The sequence below is a fragment of the Callithrix jacchus genome, chromosome 3 (genome assembly GCF_049354715.1).
Source record: "Callithrix jacchus isolate 240 chromosome 3, calJac240_pri, whole genome shotgun sequence".
Classification (NCBI taxonomy): domain Eukaryota; kingdom Metazoa; phylum Chordata; class Mammalia; order Primates; family Cebidae; genus Callithrix; species Callithrix jacchus.
In genome coordinates, this window is record NC_133504.1 from 147,484,753 (window position 1) to 147,507,690 (window position 22,938).

The 22,938-nt window shown below is 33.5% G+C and overlaps 1 protein-coding gene across 17 annotated transcripts in view; it reads left to right on the top strand.

The window, feature by feature from the left end:
- Positions 1 to 22,938, top strand: part of GABRA2 (gamma-aminobutyric acid type A receptor subunit alpha2) — a 142,928-nt gene that overhangs the window by 69,496 nt on the left and 50,494 nt on the right. For all 17 annotated transcript variants that reach the window (XM_054253391.2, XM_008993407.5, XM_078367976.1 and 14 more), the window contains 4 exons: positions 12,257 to 12,477; positions 14,718 to 14,800; positions 19,300 to 19,443; positions 21,044 to 21,196. In XM_054253391.2, coding sequence (XP_054109366.1) covers positions 12,257 to 12,477; positions 14,718 to 14,800; positions 19,300 to 19,443; positions 21,044 to 21,196 — 601 coding nt within the window. The remainder of the gene's footprint in view (positions 1 to 12,256; positions 12,478 to 14,717; positions 14,801 to 19,299; positions 19,444 to 21,043; positions 21,197 to 22,938) is intronic.

Consider the following 22,938-nt stretch of genomic DNA (forward strand, 5'->3'; position numbering starts at 1 on the left):
CAATCCTAAGCAAAAGAACAAAGCTAGAGGCATCACACTGCCCAGCTTCAAACTTCCCTACAAGGCTATGGTAACCATAACAGTGTGGTACTAGTACAAAAACAAGTAGATCATTGGAACAGGCTAGAGAACCCAGAAATAAAGCCACACACTTACAGTTAGCTGATCTTTGATAAAGTTGACGAAAATAAGTAATCGGGAAAGGACTCCTTATTCAATAAATGGTGCTGGGATAACTGGCTAGCCAGATGCAGAAGATTGAAACTGGACCCTTCTTTTCATAATATACAAAAATAAACTCAAGACGGATTAAAGACTTAAATGTAAGACATAAGACTATAAGAATTCCAGAAGAAAACATAGAAAGATGTCATTCTGAACACAGATCTTGACAGAAACTTCATGATGAATTCCATGAAAGCAATTATAACAAAAACAAAAGTAGATGACTGGGACCTAACTAAACAAAAAGAGCTTCTTCACAGGAAAGGAAACAATTAACAGAGCAAACAGACAACCTACAGAATAAGAGAAAATATTTTTGAACTATGCGTCCAACAAAGGTCTAATATCCAGAATCTATAAAGAACTTAATAAGTGAAAAACAAAGAACCCCACTAAAATAAGAAAAAAGGGCATGAAAGAACATTTCTGACAATGACATACATGTAGCCAACAAGCATATGAAAACATGTTCAACATGGCTTATCATTAGAGAAATGCAAATCAAAACCACAATGAGGGACCGTCTCATCCCAGTAAGATGGCAATTATAAAAAGTAAAAGAAAAAAAAATTGTTGGCAAAGTTGTGGAGAAATGGGAATGATTATACACTGCTGGTGGGAATGGAAATTAGCCACTCTGGAAAGCAGTTTAAAGATTTATCAAATAAGTTAAAAGAGAACTACCATAAGACCTGGCAATCTCATTACTATCAAAAAGACATGCATACTTGTATGTTCCTTGCAGCAGTGTTCACAATAGCAAAGACATGGTATCAACCTAGATGCCCATCCGTGGTGAACTGCATAAAGAAAATGCTGTCTAAATGCAGCCATAAAAAAACAGTAAGTTCGTGCCCTTTGTAGAGACTTTGATGAATATCTGGAAACCATCATTCTCAGCAAACTGACACAAGAACAGAAAGCCAAATACTGCATGTTCTCGCTCATAGGCAAGTGTTGAGCAATGAGAACATGTGGACTCAGGGAGAGGAGCATCACACACAGGGGGCAGTTGGGGGGCACTAGGGGAGGTACAGCGTAGTGCGAGGGATAACATGGGGAGAAATGCCGGATATAGTCAAAGGCGGAATAGAGGCAGCAAAGCACCTGGTTATGTATGCACCTATGCCACAACCCTGCATGACCTGCACATGTACCCCAGAACCTAAAGTAAAAGAAAAAAGAAGATGCCATCTGTATACACCTTGGAAAACTATGCAGCCATAAATATAATGAAATCATGTTCTTTGCAGTAACATGGATGCAGCTGGAGGCCATTTTCGTAAGCAAATTACTACAGGAACAGAAAACGAAACATGACATGTTTTCATTTGTAAGTGGGAGCTAAACATCAAGTACACATATACACAAAGATAGAAACAATAGACACTGAAGCTTATTCGATGGAGGGGTAGGGTTGAAAAGCTACCTATGGATACTATGTTCACTACCTGGGTGGTGAAATAATTTGTACATTATACCACAGCAACAGGCAATCTACTCATGTAAAAAACTGTATAGGTATCCCCTAAACCTGAAATAAATGTTGATAAAGGAAAAAAAAAACCTAAATAATAAACAACTGTGATTACTGAAAATAAAGTGATTTTTAAAATAAAAACTGCAGAGGTTGCATGTTTTTGTCCTAGGTTTTAAGTTTCGAGACTATCTTTGGGAAAGCCACAAAGACCTTATATGCCTAAATTAAGAATGATAAATATTATTTATTGGTGCTACTACCATACATTTTCTAGGGGATATCAACACATGTGGATAGTTGACAGGCATTGAAGGTCTCACTCAGGTCCCATGATGAGGATTTTCCCAATGGTTCTCACAATACCAGGAGAATGTGACTTTAAGAATACAGGTACAAGAGATCATTGCAAAAGTAGGGAGGGAACACTGTGTCATATATTATGGTAAAACCCAGAAAAGGGTTTAAATATGTCATTAGATTAAAAACAGAAGTATTTGCTGATTGTGGTAAAAGCAACCAGATTGCAGTGGGTGGAGGCAAGTGGGAGGTGAGGAAGTGGAGAAAGAGCGGAGGTAACATTTTTAAGCAGCGTGGTTGAAGAGAGGAGGCGAGACAGAGGGCAGTAGCTCTACGGCATTATAACTACCAGTGAGGCTTTTATTTTTAAAGATGGCATTGAACTTCTCACTGTTCCCTGAGCATGTCATTATATTTAACAACTCTTTGGCCTCGCACATGTTTTTTCCTGTTCTTGTTATGCTTATGTCCTCCTTTGCCAACTGGAGATATTTTATTTATTCAAAGTCAAGCTCAAATTTCTTTTTTTTTTTTTCTGATTTCTTTCTAGGTTACTCCAAGCCCTCAGTCCTCCTTATCCCTGTGCTCCACCATGTGATGTTCATAGATTTTTTTTTGTTATGACATTGTACACGGGCTTATGAAAATCTTCCTGACTTTTTTATTTTTATTTTTACTGCAGTGTGAGCTACTAGAAGGCATAATTTGTGTCTGTTCATTTCAGCAAGATTTCCCAAGTACACACTAAGTGCTCCTCACCATGTTGGGGCTGAAATATGTAGGCGTAGCCCTCAAATTGCTCACAGGGTATTGGAGGACAGCTAAGGAAATAGTTCATTTTAAAAGAGTACAGTAATGCTTTCATTGAAGTATTTATGAATTAATATGGTATCAGAGGGAGTGTGGGTGGTAGATAAAGAGTTTGGTATGGTTTTTAGAGAAAAAATATAGCTAAGGTGAACCAATAAGGACTGGCTAGCTACAAAATGGAAAAAGCATGTTTTAGCACAAGTTGGAAGAGCTTGCTGAGTTTAGTAAAACGTGAAATTTCAGTATAACAGGAGCCTAGAATGCTCTTAGGAATTCTGGAAGAGAGGAGGCTAGAAAAGTATTCAGAGGCAGGCCATAAAGGCCATAAAGACTAAGAAGGTCATAATCACCCCCCAAAAGTTATAGCTGAATGCCCAAATGATACTTTAAAATGTGGTGTTTTCTGTTACCAGACAACTTATAATTGCATGGCTTTTTTTTTGGTAAGTGTTGATTTTCCTTAAAATATAACTATTATACATACATTTATATCTGCATACCTTTTACATACATATTACACATTCTTTAAAAATAATTATTAATATTTAAAAATTACTATAGCTAAATATAACTATTCTATAAAATAAAATCTAACTATTTATATAACTATAAAAAGTTTTTTGGTGGTTAGTTTAATATAGTTACCTAGATGCACACATGTAAATGCACAAACAGAAGTCACTGACACCTGTGAATTTAAGGAGTAGGGTATTGTTTGCAGGTTGCTGCCATAAGACATCTTTGAGCTTTTCTGACATCTGCTTCTGCTAATGATCCCCTTCTTCTTATGTCTCATCAGAAACATATGGCTCAAAATCCTTCATATCACATTTAATTTATAACGACTTTCTTTTTTCATTTATTAATAAGCAAAGTATTGTATATTTCCTGTGTTTCAATTAGTTTTTTAGATGCCAGTGACACAGCATTGAAGAAGTTGGTCACTGTCCTTGTGGAATGAAAGTTGTCCAGATATAGGGGGGAAACAGATAAGACTGATCAGCAGAGGTTAATGAGTTTGCATAGTAAAATGAAGCATGATAAATCAGAGGCCTGAGATATATGTATATCATTGATGTGGCAGCAGAGAGGGGTGTGTGTGTTGGGGCATTGGTATGTGGATGTGGTGGGAATTATTGTAGGCAAGGCTAGAGAAGAGGCCTTGGAGGGCCTTGGAGGCTGTGAGAGTGTACTTCATGTCAAGGACTTTAGAAATGCAGGTGAATGAAATCAGCAACATTTGATTCTTTCAAACTCCCTTCCCCACATCATTGCAGTATTTCAGTGCATACCATAGCTTAAGGAGTCCAGTCCAGGCTAATTTTGGCATCAGTCTTTAGGCTATCTATTTAGATGCTCTCTCCTTTTCCACGCCTTTTTCATAGGTAAGGAATGTACTGTGGGGACAGGCTAGAATCTAATTTTCCTCGTCTTTTTCTGTGTTTTTCAAAGATGATGCAAGGCTAAAAGAGAGTAGTAAAAGGGGAAAATATCTTTTTACTTAACTGTTTCTATTGGTAGCTCTCTGTTAGCAATCCATGCCATTTGTATGGTTGGTAGATGAATACTGGATCTCCCATGGGGCATACTTGTGATGTCTTCTCAGTGACCTCCTTATTGCAGTCACCAAAACCACAGGTGGCTTACTCTCCAATGGCATTCTCCGTGGTATCCTGTGTGGCCACTGCCTCTGGAACTTTATGACATTGATTTGCTGGTGTCTCTACCTTGTCAGGCTACCCTTTTGTTGAGTATAGGGAGAGGGAGAAGGATCTTTTGAAGATGATTTATGTCAGACTATCTTCTTCCTTGGTGTCTAAACTATTTTCTAAGAACTTTGCACATATTATTTCAATTCATCCTAATAAGAGTCCTAGGAAGTAAGTTCTATTTTTCTTATCATTTTACAGACAAGTTAACTGATATAAAAAGAGGTTAGCCAACCTGCTCAAAGCCAGGTTCCCTGATCTACCTGACTTGAGAACTTGTGTTTTAACATCTATTTCTTATTACTTGATATATATCATTATTATTTAAGTTTGTGTTTGAGTTAGTTTTAGTTGTGAAAAGATTTTTTTAAATTATGGACATTTGAGATGTACAACATTATACTTTAATGCACTTATAAGAGTAAGTGGCTACTGTAGTCAAGTAAAATTAACATCTCCAATATTTTGCATAGTTTCCTTTTCTTGCAGTACAATCAATATTATAATTGTAGTCTTTATATTATATCTTAGATCTGTAGAAATTCATCCTACATATCTAGGCCTTATACCCTTTGATTGACACCTCCCAATTTTTTCCCTCTTCACATCTCACTCCTGGTAACCAGTATTATTTCATTCTGTTTCTATGTATTCAAATAACCTATCTTCCTTCCTTCCTTCCTTCCTTCCTTCCTTCCTTCCTTCCTTCCTTCCTTCCTTCCTTCCTTCCTTCCTTCCTTCCTTCCCTTTTACCACATATAAGTGAGATCATGCAGTATTTTCCTTCTGTGTCTGGCTTATCTCACTTAGCATAATGCCCTCCATGTTCATCTAGATTGCTGCAAATGATGGGATCTCCTTTTCTAAGACTAAATAATATTTCATTATACATATATTCCACATTTAAAAAATTTATTCATGCATTGACAGACAGATTGTTTTTGTACTTTAGGTAGTATGAATAATGCTGCAATGAGCATGTGAATACCAACATCTTTAAAGGTCATGATTTTATTTCTTTTGGATACATACCTAACAGAAAGATTCCTCGACCATATACTAATTCTGATTTTAATAATTTGAGGACTATCAATGTCGTTTTCCCTAACAGATGCACCAATTTGCATCCCTGCCAACAGTGTACATGGATTTCTTTGTCTCTGTCGCCTGTTCAACACTTGTAATCTCTTGTCTTTTTGATAGTAACCATCCTAACAGCTGTGAGGTGGTTTTAATTTGTAATTCTTTGATGATTAGTGATGGCTTTTTATATACTTATTGACCATTTGTGTGTTTTTGTTGGAGAACTGTCTATTCAGGTCCTTTGCCCATAGGTGATTTGTTTTTTTAACTCTTGAGTTGTGTGAGTTTCTTATATATATTGGATATTAGTCTCTTATCAAATATACAATCTGCAAGTATTTTCTCCCACCCTATAAGGCTACCTTTACATTTTGTTGATTGTCTCCTTTGCTGTACAGAAGTTTCTAGTTTTATATATGCCCACTTCTTTATTTTTGCTTCTGTTGCTTTAACTTTTGGAGTGATATTCAAGACATTTATTGCCAAGATCAATGTCAAAGAGCCTATCTTCCCTTCTAGGAGTTTTAGTTTCAGATCTTACATTTAGGTGTTTAGTCTGCCTTGAGTTCAATTTTTGTATGGGATAAGATAGATGTCTAATTTAATTCTAGTGCATATGGCTGTTCAGTTTTTCCAACATCAGGTTTTGAAGAAAATACACTTTTCAGAGATTCCAAAACTCCAGTCTCAGTCCTACAACTTAGTTCTTCCTGTAACTTTTCATAAGCCATGAGTAATGTCCATTTATTGATCTATAAAAGAAGAAAATTTTATTCTGATATTCTGCCTTCAAGGGATGTTTTATGTATGGTATAATGAATGAAGAGACCATGGTGTTTAAAAACACAGAATTTGAAACCAAATTTTGCCTCTCTGTCTTTTTTTTAAGCTAATATTGGTTTTGAAGTATTTCCCACTAGTGAAATTGAGATAATTTTGCATATTCAATAAGGTTGTTATAAATTTTAAATTACACATATCGAAGTAAATTACTGTCTACATAACTATTAATTATAGTGAATACTTTTATTAGATATATTTTAATTATCTCCTGTTAGAATATGAATCTGTAGTATAATTTTCTAATTTGATAGTGAAATTTGCCTGGCCCCTAGTTCCAAAAAGAATGCCCAAACATCTTACCTCCACAGTGTTTGGAATGTGCAGTAGCTGTGTTGTTCTGCAACTGCAGTTTGTGTGAACTTCGTTGTATAATAGGGCTTGTACTAATTGGGTTTCTTAGCACTTTGCTGATCTGTTCTTAAGGGTCTCATTTTTTTTTGCAAGTTTTGCAATGCAAATACTGTACTAAATTTGTTGTCTAGACCCCTTTGAGTACCAACTGAAAATATTTGAGCTTAATTATTCTTGTGTATTCCAAGGATGGTGTTTTTTTTAAATTGCTGCATACCTGCTTGATAGACTACATGTTCCTCATTATAGAAGACACACACTGATTGGAATTTACTCAATGGAGACTAGCTTTTATTAGCAAAAAGAGTATAATGAAATAGATGATGATATTTTAAAATAAACATGGAAAATCAAAGTAAATGAGACATCACTCCAGAAGCAGTCCTACAATTTAGTTGTGTTTTAGTGAGTGGATAAAATTTTTCAGGAATTGGCTACAAGCATTGATTTATAATTAATATAGTCAGGCAGTAAAGAATATGATGCTGTCATTAAGTTAATGTGTCCTTTAAATGATGTTTGTATAACAAACTGTGCAATACTTTATAGAAAGTGATTTCTTTATTTCCAGGACAAATTATGGATATGATGCTTAAAGAGTCTACTGTATAAATGGAGATTTTTAGTAGTGGTAAAAAACCTTTAACTGGAAACTGTATCCTTGTCTGTATTCTGTCACTAACAAACTTCAAAATAGGAAATTCATTGAATTTATCTATAATCCCATCTGTGAATGGAGGAAATTGGGTTACATTTCCTGTAAGGAATTTTTGAAAACTTGGAGTGTATGAGTTTTTCAATAGTTTAGTGTTACCCAAGAGTCAGTCTCACTTCTCCTATGTCTAAGTCATAGGATAGCTTTAACCTAATGTATCCTTGTGGTTTTTGTTTGTTTCTTATTAAATTTGCACTTTAGTTGTATGTGTATTCTCCAATGCATTGTGTAATTCATCGTTTTTAAATTAATTTCTGATGGAATCTCAGTTCGCAGATCTAAGCCTTTAAGTTTATATGAAGAAGTTAGACTGTTTTTACTTTTTTGGTAATTTTCTTATAAAACACAAATCCTGTAATAACTGTGTTAGTATATACTCATGAAAACCTGAAGTTAATTTTAAATGCACTTTTCAGGAATATTCTTTTCAAATATTGAGAGTGTACATTTTATAAGCATTTAAGCAAATCATATGAAAATAATTTATTTGGAAATCTTGTATTTAGTGGCTATGCAATGAATATTATCTTATTGAAATGTCTTCTTTACCTGTCTTTTTAATCTAGAAAGCAAAATATACAAAAACTAGACCATCAACTATATTTCTTTAATATAACTATTTAATATAACTATTTGTATCTATATATTTGTATCCATATATCTATATCTATATTTTATACTAATATATAAACATAAAATGTGGACTAAAGTGAACATTTAAAATAAATATTTAAGGAGTAATTATTATATTTATCAAATAAATACATTTATTTTTTTCAACCACTTAAAATTTTTATATTTCTAGTAATTAATATGTTTAAGTACAGTTTATTATTTTTATTATTTTTCTTAGATATATTATGTTGTAGCAATTAAAAGATAGGATTCTAAATTTATATCATGTTAATACTTGCCTTAATGACTATATTATAGATTCAAATTTAAGAAGTATGTCATTGGCTATTGGTTACTGAATTATGATGCTCATTTTTAAAAATCCATCCACCAACTTCAGATATTTGTCTTTGTGTTCTGGATTTTTAGTTTTTAAAACGGCTTATTACTTGCAATGGTCTGATTCTATCATTGACCATTTTAAATGTTTTTTGTAGTTTTTCTTAAGAGGTTATTTGTTTGCCATTTCTTACCTGGCTCATGTAGAGCTCATTAGGCAGAGAAGTGGTATTTATTTTTCTTGTTTTCCACTTTTGTTTGTACAATTATTATTTTATTCCATAGCATTTTATCAGTAATCTTCTGAAGCCAAATGCCTATTTTCATTAGAAATAGTTTAATCAAAACTAAGTATTATACATTCACCTAACTGGACACAATCACAGTACACTGATAATAAATGCATTCACTAACTCACTTCTTGTTGTTGTCCCTTCTCTTCCCATAGAATGCCTTATAAACATGACCTTAATTTACTTATTTGCATTCTTACTCTTAACAATGTCTATATCATTACATATACTATCTTTTAGTGAAGCTTCAGTTACTTTTTATATTTAAAGTTATATATAAAAATCAAGATTTTATTATTTTCTTCCTGGACCCAAATGGATATACACTTTATTTTGTAAGCCACTATTCTAAGCTGATTATCCTGTTTCCATTTAAAGGATCACTCTTCATTTAGGTATAGTACAGTTGATAATAGTTATATTAAATAAGTTACAACCAACCTGCCTTCCTGAGATTAGACTCATGTAACTTTCATTGAAGTTTCAGATGACCTCACACTCTTTATTCATTCACCAACATCTTTCACTTTTCTCTCACAGAGGCCTAGTGTGCTTGGTTGCAATATTTTTCTTAATTACATTATGTTGTAGCAATGAAAAGATATGGCTCATTTTCTTTACCCCTTCCTCTAGCCATGTTTTCCCATTTCACTTTGAAGTGCCCTTTCACTGAGAGTTGGGGTTAGCTGCTATACCACTTGTCCATCAATTAAACTATGTTCATTGCTTTAGCCAATGGGATGTTAAAACATGTTACAGAAGCACTAGCTTGAAATGGGCTTGTGCATTGGGGTGTCTGAGGCAGGACAAGAGACAGTTCTTGCTGATCTGAATTGCCCCAGCAGCCCTACACAAAGACAGCCTAGATCAGCCAATGGTCATCTAACTCACAGACCTATGAGCAAGCTCAGCTAAGATTAACCTGAGCCCAGATGAGATCAGCCAACTTCCAGCCTCATGACTTCTAAATGAATAATAAATGGTTGTTATTTTAAGCTCCCGTATTTCCAGTGTTGTTTTTAATACAGCAATAGCTAACTTATATTAGCTAGTCTCTAGGTTTTCCTGGTTAAACTAGATTTCTAAAGGCATTTAAATTCAGAAGTGGAGGAGAGTTCTCTATCCTTTATTCACTTGCACCCTGTGTTCCCTCCTCAACTCATTTGCATTCTGCCTTCTATGCTCTCTCCTTCTAAGTCTTTATGACCTTTCAGTAATGTTTGTTATTGATGATTTCTATATGCTTCTTATATTTTCTTTTAGTTTGATACATTTTCTTCCTTCTACTTTGTGTATGCTTTCATGTGTGTTCTTTTATGGTTCCTTTTAATTTTCTAGAGTTTTTCCTTTATTTATTTTTATCAGTTGATCATACAATCTAATATGTTATCTCTTCTATCCTTATAATTTTAATTCACTTGTAAAAACAGCATAGCCTTGGGAACATGTTCAATATTAGTAACCACAATAGATATAAATGGACTGAATTATCATGAAAGGATGGAGAAGGTCAGGTTCAACAACAAAAAATCCCTTAAATTTTTGACGAATTTCAAAAAATTGTTTTATAGGGCCTAATATCTTATTACAACTGCAGTAAAATCAAACATTAATGATTAAATATAAAAAAGGAGGCAATACATTTGGAAATACAAAAACACAGTTAAAAATGTTTTCTATGTAAAGAGGAAGGAAAGTCATGATAGAAATTATAAAATATCTTCAATTGGACAATAAAGAGAACACTATGAATTAAACCTTATTATAAAACCATTATAATAATGACTTTGGAATTGAATAGGCAAACAATAAAAACAAAATAGAAATCAGAAACAAACTCATACCCATATGGATACTGGATATATTATAGAAATATCATTGCATATGTATGGGGAAAAAATGGACCAGTCAATAAATGGTGCTGATAAAGCTGGTTTTCTATTATTAGAAAAAAATGTTGGACCTTGATCTCATATCGTGTGTACTAATACAGGGTAGATTTTAGGTCTTCATGTAAAAAGCAGAGTTTTTTTTTGATATCCATTGAATATAATAAGAGGATATGTTTATGATATTTTAAATATCTTTAGTTTGATTCTTGTTGAGTTGTATCTTATTTAACAAAGTGTTAGTATGGAAACTACATAAAGAATCATCATAACTTAGTAAGAAAAAGATAGGCAACCTAAAGGGAAACTGAGTAGATGAAGTCAACAGACAATTAATAGAGAAGAAAACTAGAATTTTTAATAAACATGAACATATATTAGTTTTTACTACTTAGAGAAATCCACATGGTTGCACCATTACCTGTTTCACACTAATTATAACGTCTAAAATGAAATATTCTGTCTCTACCAAGTAGTACACAAACAAGAACATTTATACCCTTCTTTTGAGAATAGAAATTTACACACTTCTTAGAATTTCAATTTTAAAATATCTTGTTATTTTGAAGATGCACATATACTAAATTCCAGTAATCTTACTGATAGATTTAGTCTAAGGCAGTGTCAGCATACTAGAGCCCATGGAAAAAAAGCTGTCAGCTGCCTATATTTGTAAACAGAGTTTTATTGGAGCATGGCCATGCTTATTCATTTATGCAATCTATGGTTGCTTTCACATTGCAGTGGCAGAGTTGAATAGATGTGATACTAACCATATGGCCCACAAATTCTAAAATGTTTATTGACTAACCCTTAATGGAAAAAATTTGCTGACCTCTGGTCTACAGTAACTCTTCTTATACCTTTGTATTACAAGTGTTGAACAAGAATATTTGTAGCAATATTGCTTGTGACAATGACAAATAAGTAATAAGAAAAATAAGGATTAGAAAAAAATGATGACTTTATTGTGAAGTGGTGTTAAAATATAATGCTATAAAGTAGTGAAAATGAATCAAAGGGTGTTAATTTCCTTAGGATCATAGCTTCTAGCAGCATCCATGTTACTGCAAAGGGCATGATTTTGTTTTCTTTTAAGCTTCCTACCATCCAATAGTGTACATGAACCAAATTTTCTTTGTCCAATCCATCATTGACAGGCATCTAAATTAATTCCATGTTTTTGCTATCATGAATAGTGCTGCAATGACCATATGCATGCATGTCTTATTTTGGTAAAATGATTCATTTTCTTTTGAGATACATAACGAGTAAGCTCATCCCTTCTAGAAGCAGTTGTCAATTACAGATGCAGTAAAGCAGTTTGACTGAGACCTTGTTCACCTGAAAGAGGCCAAAGTGAACTTGTTTTTTCTTTTCACAAGAATATATAGCTAATAGTGTACACAGGTGTACTTTATTTCATTTTATGTGGCAACATGTATTGATAAGCTAAAGGAGTAATATTTGTGATTAAAATTGATTTTCCCCCAATGTAGTTCTCTATGTTTAAATTTTTTAGAATATTATTTTTTGGAATATTATAGTGTCTCATTGTGTCTAAAACATTTACTATTTTGAAAGGGATTCAATTTTTTTTATTCCAGGAATACACAATTGATGTTTTCTTTAGACAAAAATGGAAAGATGAACGTTTAAAATTTAAAGGTCCGATGAACATCCTTCGACTCAACAATTTAATGGCTAGCAAAATCTGGACTCCAGATACCTTTTTTCACAATGGGAAAAAATCAGTAGCTCATAATATGACAATGCCAAATAAGTTGCTTCGAATCCAGGATGATGGGACTCTGCTGTATACAATGAGGTATGTTTTTAGGTTTGATGTGATCCATTTATATACTGAGAAATTCGTATGCTAAACAACCAGTCAATTTAGTTGTCAAGTATTAGCAAAAGTTGAATGTTTTCTAACATATTATTGAAGCATCCATAATATGTTTGCAAATGCCTTGATTAAAAAGAAAACTACATAAGATAGAATTTATGAGTTTGAGTCTCATCTTGTTTCTTTAAATGTTAAGAATTGCCTTTATTATTCAGAATTTATGTTTTTAGTTATTCTTCAGACTATATTTTTTTATGTACAGTTTTAATAATATGATTTAAATTTGGTTTTCATCAGCATACAATTTTAATTTCTTATCAGATATCCCATCAAAATTTTTATTATCTCAAAGTAAGACTTTATTTATGTATTTATATTTATTTATTGAGGTGAAGACTTGCTCTGTCGCCCAGACTGGAGTGCAGTGATGTGATCTTGACTCACTGCAACCTCCGCCTCCCTGGTTCAAGTGGCTCTCCTCTCTCAGCCTCCTGAGTAGCTGAGACTACAGACCCATGCCACCACACCGGACTAGATTTTGTGTTTTTAGTAGACATGGTGTTTTGCCATGTTGGCCAGGCTGGCCTGGAACTCCTGGCCTCAAGTGATCCACCCACCTCGGCCTCCCAAAGTGCTGGGATTACAGGCATGAGCTTCTGTACCCAGCCTAATTTAATATTTTATTTCTCCTTATGAAGTTACTACAGAGAAAAATAACTTTTAATTCAGAGATAAAGCTTTATTTATAAGGCTTACAAGTATTTTGGATACCATAAACATATACAGGATTAAACCATATGAAATTGTCATTTTGTAACTCAAAAAGTATCCTAAACATTAAGTTTATATGATTTAAACTTTAATGAAATTTTATGCCATAATAAATAAAATTTAACACCTATTACATCTTAAGTATGCTTATGATTTAATCTTGGGAAATAAGTTACTTGTATTATATAAGGAAAAGATCACAAATCTAGTAAAATTATGTGGAATCTAAAGATAAAATATTTCATAAAAGATTTGAAACAGACATCTGACATCAGCATTATATATAGACGGAAACATGTATTCCAGTTATTTGATGCATTGTCATTTTGTAAGATAAGTGCTAGATTTTAGTTATAAAAGTTATTTAAGAGGGACAACAATATGGTCCTATGCTATTTCTGATCTTTAAGGAAAAAATTTTTGAGGACTCATTACTGGATATTCATTGCCTACAATGGAAGTGCTAGCTAGTCTTTCTGCCTACCTCTCTCTCTGAATTTTGCAATATATTCTGATGCAGTGCCCTTGTTGGCTTTGTACTTTGATCATTTCTATGAGTTAAGGCAATGATGAAAACCTTAGGATTTAAACAAAATGCAGGTACAGGACATATAGAATTTTGGAAAATATTGTGTAAGTTCTATTTAAATATTCTCTTAGAATTTAAGCCATAATAAATCGTTGGTCACATTATTTGCTTTGCTCATTATAACAGATTCCTCTATAAATTTTATTTAGTATCTGCTATACCCACTTTGTCTTCATGTGATATGGAATAATTGGAAGTTTGCTTTATATCAAATTTTCTATGCCTACTGTTTGTTGTAATCATGTACATACAGAAAAAATATGTATTTAACATTCTTAATTTGTGTTCTACAATTTAGCCAACAATCTAATCTCAATAAGTTATTTCTAGGAAATACACCTGTATATGTATTTATATCTAGTTCTATATGTATAGCTGTGAATATATATGCAGTATGTGATATTTATTCACAATTCACATATGTTGAAGGGAGCTCCTCTGAAGTAATATTGAATTCTTTTATCAATTTTGCTATACGTTTGTCGATGAGATAATGGAGACATTAGCATTCTTTTAATGATAGAGTTATTTGTCCTTAAGATTTCAAGTGTTAATAGTGAACTTAAGGAGGAAAGAGCCCTTTAAAATGCCTATGTAATTTCTTCATGTCTTAAGAAACTAAAATGGCTAAGGTATATTTTTAATTATTATCTTCAGTTATACTCAGAATTTGTTTGTGTCAATATCTTCTGAGGGATCACCTAAACATGAAAGAACAAGAGTATTTACATATGAATGAGCCTAATAAAAATGCTATGATTAAGGCTCTACCTCCATCAATTCTGTTGACAGTAGACATAAGTGATTTTTCTTGACTTAACCAATTTACTTAAACAAATAGTGGAATTTTGACTTTTAGGCTTACAGTTCAAGCTGAATGCCCAATGCACTTGGAGGATTTCCCAATGGATGCTCATTCGTGTCCTCTGAAATTTGGCAGCTGTAAGTACAGGAATGGAGGTACATGTTTTGGGTCAATAATATCAGGGAAAATCAGCAGCACTCCTTAGTTGTCCAGGTTTTTTTTTTTCTCAAATTATGAGTTGATTAACAATTGTCCAATAAGATACAAAAGTAAAAGGCATGCAAATCATCCTTAAGGAACATCTCTCAAATATAGCTATAATTTAGTTATGATGTTAAACAATTATCACTCGTTTCTCGTTTTTGCTCCTAATAAAAAATATTATGTATTTTTGTACATGATAAAATTAAACCATTCATAAAATGTATGAATGTATAAATTTAGACGTGTATAAAATAAAGACCTAACTTGAAGTTTAGGACTGTAATTTACCTCCTTTTCCAACTGCTAGAACCTTAAAAACTCAAAATAAATGTTATTTTTTTATCAACTAAGAATGAATTGGAAAGGATAGATTCTACAGTTTACTAAAGTGGCAATCAGCCTTTTGCAAATGACATGCACAGAAACTTTGTGCCACTGTCTTCTACTGTAACAATGGAAGAAGTTATTTTTTATTTCTTAAATTAAGGGAGATAATGTAGCTGTATTGCTACATTCTGGCACCTTCTATGTACATAGAACATTTTAGAAAAGGATCTGTACAGTTGGCTGTTCTTTAGATCATAGGGGTTATATCATGTATATCAAGCAGAAGCATTCATACTTCCAGAATAATTGAAAAGGGGGAAGGTTAAATCATCTTCCTAGGCCCACATGACATTCTGGGTAGATTCAGCATGAATTCATGAACACAGCTAAGCAGTCTCCCTCTTGTGAGGGTGTCCTCTTGCCTGACCTTTTTAGAAACTGTGCTCTTTCTGGCACCATCATCTTTGTCACTTCTGAACAGCTTTTGACTTTATATTCTCTGTCAAATAGAAATGCAATGCTCTCACCTGATTAAAACTATGTATCACTGAATAGTGTGCCTTCTCCTTGCAAACTATATCAAGGCAAAGAAAAGGAAAGAATGACAGCTCATATGAATGTAAAACTCTCTAATTATTTTGATGATCATACTTATGTGGTATGAAAAAAGCAGTCTTGTTTGTTCTTACAAAAGGTGTCAGCTCTCAATTTTCTTTGAGAATCTCCCCTTTATTTAACTGCAAATCCTTCTTTCATTGTCATGGAAACCATAAGTTTAGTACCAGCATTTCTTCCAACAGTATTTAAGACAGTCAGTCATGTTATATAACGTAAACATGATGCTGAGAAAACCACAGCAGATGCAGCAGAGGAAAATTTATTTCCATTACATAAGTGGCATTATAGAAAAAATTGAAAGCCTTGATACCAAAGAAAAGATTAATTCAAGATGTAATCATGTTGTAAGATGGATTTTTTTTTTTGTCATGAAGGCATCAAATATAAATGATGTGATGGATGTCTCCATTCTGAAAATGAAATGAGCACACCTGAAAATATTTTAAATGAAATTTAAAAATCTCTTATACTGCATCTACAGAGTGGTGAAATATCGCATTCTTGAGAATATAGTTTCTGTATCCAGAAGGATCTATGAGCAACACATAAAGTGTGTTGCCAGGCTTTTTATGTTTAAGTAATTATCACTAATTTTGTTTTCTTCACATTTATTTTATGACACACTGAATAAACAATTTTTATGTTATTTTATTGTATTTGCCTATAATAGGTGCTGGATGCATAAGTATTAATAGTATGGACATCAGTGTAGAGTAATGTACAAGCCGAGCCAAACCTAACATGTTTGCATAACGAAGTTTGGTTTGTTATGCAACACAGAAGCAGCTGTGACATTTTCTTCTATTCATTTATTCCTTGCTTGTTTGAAAGCCCTCTTCTTCCCTACTCCTACCCCCCAAAACATTGGATTTCAGGAACTTTGTCATTGTCCTCAATTAAAGGAAGATTTTTTTTCTGTGTGCTTACAATTTTAAATTCAGTCTTGTTTTGTTTTATTCCTATTGACTCATACCTTTCAATTGTTCCTTGTTGTTTAACTTGATTTTAAAATTTCTGAATGAAAGTCTAGGGATACTCCATTCATTAATCCCAAAGAAGCTGTAAATTGTCTTCAGACTAAAAATGAATAGCTAAAAATAATTTTGGTGTATGTTTCCTGGTTACCAAATGTTAAAAATCAGTTGGTATAATCTGTTTAATGCAACGTAGGAATACAAAATGGGTTAATTAACATAAACAAGATTATTTAATGGCAGCTAATTTAGAAGTGAAATTTATGATGAATTTTATAAAACTTTCTCTTCCTTTATACTTTATTGAGAAACATTATTATGACCTCTTGGCTTATATGTGTGTTAGTGTCTTCAGGAGAGGCTCTAATATTCATTGTATAACTTTCTGCTGCATTATTTTCACCAGACACAAATTTCAAAACTATATTCCTGTCTAACTAATGAAGGGCAGTAATTGCTTTTTCAAAAGTCATGTGAAGAATCAGTCACATTCTTTAATAAATTCTTGAGTTCTTCTCCAGATTTCCTTCTTCCATAACAGTAAAGAACATAATTAAAATACTATGAGTTAATTTATTAATCTAGTGAGGATGGACTGAGACTTTTTCTTCTGTGTATCAGGCACTGTACTGGGTCCTGGAAGAATAGACATGAATCAGACAGAGTCCCTGTCTATCAGTATCTCATTAGTGCTTTAAAAATGTCATCTCTGTTACAGGGTTTCATTTTTACTTATTTATGTTTAAAAGAAACATTATAATTCAAGAGTGATTTATTCTACTTATAAAAAAACTTCATACTTTGTTGACAACTACAGAGTATTGTGAGGCCCTTCCAATGTAAAGTAGACCATTTGATCTAACTTTTTCCTAAGTTCTGTGCCATTTAAAATTTTATTGAAGAGAGAGCCAGAATATGTATTCAAGGGAAAAACAAAGCAAGCCATTTGATCGACAAATCAGTTGCTAGTTATCCACATTCGTAATGTTGTTTAGTCTTCTCAGGGTAATCAATCATTAATAATTAATGAATTGAAATTACCTAAGAAAATTAAAGCATGGAATAAAATTCATTTATATGCAATCATATGAAGATTTCTCTGATACTAAAAGTATATACATACATAAATATATACATATACATTTTTAGAATCCTATTTCAAAAATTGTTTCACATAATATAATTTAATTCTTAATGTAGGTAAGTATATATGTAGTGATAGTGGTGTTTCGCTGATATTAACATTTAGTAGAAACATTAAGAAAACTAGACAGCATTGCAGTATGTCATTAAAAGACACAAACTCATAATCGTTCGCGCTATTGTTACTGATACTTGAGAGGAAATTGATCTGTGATGACAGACTTTAGATCAAGTTCAGAACCAGGGTCACCACAGTACGGTTCCATTAAAGCTAGGAAAGTTATAGATGACAGAGAATGAGATTTCCAGTTTCCTAGAGAGCTGGAGGCAGAACTATTGCCAGCAACAACTTGCCCTTTAATCAAATCACCCTTAATTGGTGATGTGACTGTGATGTTGAGTTTTGTTAGGGGTAACTATTTCTCTAAACATTCTCACGAGTAAAAGTGCATAGAAGTTCTTCAAAATGTCACTGATATAGCAATAATTGCCTGTTATTCAACTGTGGAGGGACTCTGCCTACCTGGAGAGGTTACCTGTTCCCCAATGGGACATAAAGGGGTAAGAAAATGCAGTGCCAGAGGAAGAAGTGAGACCAGGTATATTGCCTACATGCCAGCTCTGAAGTCATCTCACTTCTGCTAAGTTCTGCATCTTTGGCCAATAAATCAGGAATTTATATCTGATCTGATTGCATTTTTCCTCTTTGTGCCAATCTGTAATTTAACTGGGATGCTATAAATGTGTAGGCTAGTGATATCTGTGTGCATTAATTCCTTTAAAAATAAGCATAATTTTAAAAGGATTTTCAATTTGATGCAACTATAGCCTTATTATTTATCTTATATGTTCTATAATAATTTTTTTTCTTATGAAATGCATTGTATCATGATAGCTAAGCCATTTAACTCTTAACTAGGGTACATTTATGTCCAAAAATTAGTATAATTTTGACTTATGCTTTTTATCTTATGAGTGATTGATGTTTATCAATAAGTGGTTTTACTGGACTTTGGGCATTTATAACATGTTTACAACATTGTCTTCATATGTTACCTTGGGCCTAAAGGGAGATGTTATAATCATCTCAGGGCCCAGTGATTGTAATAGACTCTAAGAAGAAATTTGCTTTTCACCTTTCAAAGTGGATGCAATGAATATACTGTCATGGCCATGATCATCCTTTTTGGTCTGCCTTATGTCTCTCATATTGAAGTAAATTTAAATGAGACATTTTTTCCTAAAATGTGATGTTTAAGTATTAATATTAAAAGTATATAGTGACTGTATGAAATGCACAACTGTACATGTAGCACTAGATTGATGGCTCTTATTTTAATGCTTAAAATATTTTTTCTGATTTTTTATAGATGCATATACAACTTCAGAGGTCACTTATATTTGGACTTACAATGCATCTGATTCAGTACAGGTTGCTCCTGATGGCTCTAGGTTAAATCAGTATGACCTTCTGGGCCAATCAATTGGAAAAGAGACAATTAAATCCAGTACAGGTTAGTAAAATTGGTCCTAAGAAAACCTGGTGCCTAAGAGTATTAATAGGTTAAAGGACTTGGAACTGTGTCAGATGGCTTAAAATCATTTGCTCTTGAGGTCCAAGAACTAGTTGCATAGATTATGCTTGGAAGTTTTTTAGACATTCAGAGTCTTAGGCCCCACCCCTTATTAAATCAGAATCTACATTTTAACAAGATTCTAAGATTAATAGTTGCACTGAAGTTTTAGAAACATTAGCCTAAAATGCACCATGTATTCAAAACATACATGTTTTCTTAGAGTAGTAAATTTTAATTTTTACCTTTCGACAAGTGATAATTTCTTTTTTACTTTTTTTTTTTGAGATGGAGTCTTGCTCTGTTGCAAGTCTGGAGTGCAGTGGTTTGATCTCAGCTCACTGCAACCTCTGCCTCCTGGGTTCAAGTGATTCTCCTGCCTCAGTCTCCAGAGTAGCTGGGACAACAGGTGTGCGCCACCACACACAGCTAATTTTTGTATTTTTAGTAGAGACGGGTTTTTGCCATGTTGGCTAGGATGGTCTTGATCTCTTGACCTCGGGATCCACCCGCCTCAGCCTCACAAAGTGCTGGGTTTACAGGCGTGAGCTACCTTGTCCGGCCGACGAGTGATAATTTCTTTAGTTTTCTATTTTTACACTCCTGTTCTAGATAATTTAGGATCCTTCAACTTTTGATATTGATAGTTACTACAGGCCCATGTGGAAAGCTGATTCCCTCTGTGAGGGCCACCTTAATCTAAAAAAACCCAGCAGTGTGGACTAATGATCTTACATCTGGCAATAATTAAAACCCAGGGAGCAGAAAGAAAGGTAGATATGAGAATTAGATAGTAGTGACTGAAGCAAATTAGAACAGACATATAACAATGAGAAATTCAGAATTGGTGACAGGGTTAAAAGTGAGAAAATATGGGCCAGAAGATCAGTCTAGGAAATCTGGCCAGAGATCAACATTTTTGGAGCCAGAGAGCACTGAGTAAGAACAATCAAAACAGAGACTTGAGGTTTATACTAAGAGAATAAAGGGCCTAACCAAGTAAAATAAACCATTGGCAGAAAACATTTATAAATCCTGAATTACTTTGGTCAATAAGCATGACTTAGAGAGGAAAACAAATGCAAATTGAACATCTCTAATTTGAAAATCTAAAATCCAAAATAAAAAAAAAATACTTTTTGAATGCTGATATGATGCTCAAAGGAAATGTTCATTAGAGCGTATTAGATTTTATATATTTGGAATAGGGATGCTCAATTAGTAATAATGTAAATTTTCCAAAATCTGAAAAAACCAAACTCAAAAGCACTTCTAGTTCCACATATTTTAAATAAGAGGCATTTAATCTGTACCATATCATGGGATGTATACTGCAAGTTTCTTGACATTATCAAAGTTTTTCTTGAACCACTCATGCTAAGCTAAGGAGGCTTTTAAAAGTAATATAAATTTCATGACATATATGTGATACATTCTTTTTTTAAAAAATTAGTTTTTGTTCTACCTCTGACCATTTCTATTTCCAAAAAGTTCAATCTATTGGCTATTACTCATTGAGCTTCTTAAATTTTACTTCCAGGTGAATACACTGTAATGACAGCTCATTTCCACTTGAAAAGAAAAATTGGGTATTTTGTGATTCAGACATATCTGCCTTGCATCATGACTGTCATTCTCTCCCAAGTTTCATTCTGGCTTAACAGAGAATCTGTGCCTGCAAGAACTGTGTTTGGTGAGTGAATACACTCTTTGCAGTACAGCACATTATCTTTTATAGCATGCTTTCAAAAACAATATCTCTCTTGATCCTCAAACTAATTCTTTGTAGTATGTGGGGCAGGGAGCATTGTTTTTGTATTATAGTTGAGGAAATAGGCTCAGAGAGGTAACATAGTGTTGCACTGTTAATTAGGGATATAAACAGTATTCTGAAAACACACTCAGTCTTCTTTCTTGAAAATCATACTGCTCTTCAACATTTGTCCCTACTATATTTATATCAGGAGGATTTTCTTAGCGGTTTTAATTTACAGTCTGACTACCATATTTCTAGGCTTTCTATATTTTTCTGTTGTTTTTAGATGAAGAGGGATGATCTTACAATTTAAGTTAGAAACAGAAGGAGAAAGGGAGGGAGGGAAAGAGACCTCATTCACTTTTATTAGAGTATTTCATTTTCTTGAAGAAAACCAGGACAAGGAAGTTTTAAATTTAGAACATGGAATTCCATATATCTAGACTTTAAATGTTTGTTTTGAGATGACAAAAGATATTAATACTTTACATGAGAGAGAGAGAGGCTGGTGCAATGCCTCATATCTGCAGTCCTAGCACATTGAAGGAAGGGAGGATTGCTTGCATCCAGGAGTTGGAGACCAGTCTGGGCAACATAGCAAGACCCTGTCTCTCTAAAAAAAAAAAAAAAGCCAAGCTTGTTTGTACATCTAGAGTTTCAGGTATTTGGGAGGCTGAGGCAGGGGGATTGCTTGAACCTGAAAGATTGAGGCTACAGTAAGCCATGATCATGCCATTCCACTCCAGCCTGAGTGATAGAGCAAGACTGTGTCTCAAAATAAAACAAACAACAAAATGAAAAGGAGAGGTATGTTATTCATTCCACGAGTTTATTTAATAACAAAGCTTTCATTTTCTTAATTGAAACCATGCAGAAGAATTTGGCTACTACTTTTTGGATATGTGGGTATATGAATTAGGCTGAGCACATTTTGTAACAAAGTAGATTACCTTTGTGTGTTTGGTCCACTCATTCCTTTGGGAGTTTTATTGAGAACTTACTTTGTTAGGTACTGTACCAGGCCCGAGAGAGGCAAATATGAATAAAATGTAGTCACTGCATTCAATTACTTGGTTAGTAGATGGCACAGTATAACCAGGAAGGATAATGACATCACAAGGTAAAGGTATTGTAAAAGAGGAATAGACAAGTTATCATAAAAAACAGCAGCATGGATCCTTCGTAGAGTTGAGTAAGTGGCCGAGTTAACATTTGTGCTGAGACTTGAAAGATGAGTAGGAGTTTCCCAGATAGATGAGATGGGCAAGAATCCTAGCTCAAAGAATAGATTGTGTAGTGACATTAAGGTATGTTCGTTGAAAGGGAACTGTTTAAAAATCCTAAAATTGCAGAACTAAGAGGAATGACCAAAAAATTGACAGTGCTCTGAAAGGATAATTTCAATCTCTCTCTCTCTCTCTCTCTCTCTCTCTCTCTCTCTCTCTCACACACACACACACACACACACACACACACACACACACACACACGGGTGGGGGAGAGAGAGAGAGACAGACAGAGAGACAGAGAGAGAGAGAGAGAGAGAGAGAAAGATAGAGAGAGAGAATGGTATGTTCATTGAAAGGGAGCTTGTTTCAGTGTCTGTGGAGATATAGATAGAAATTAGGTTGAGGCCTAGATGAAAAGGGCGTTATAGGTCATCATAATAAAATGTACTT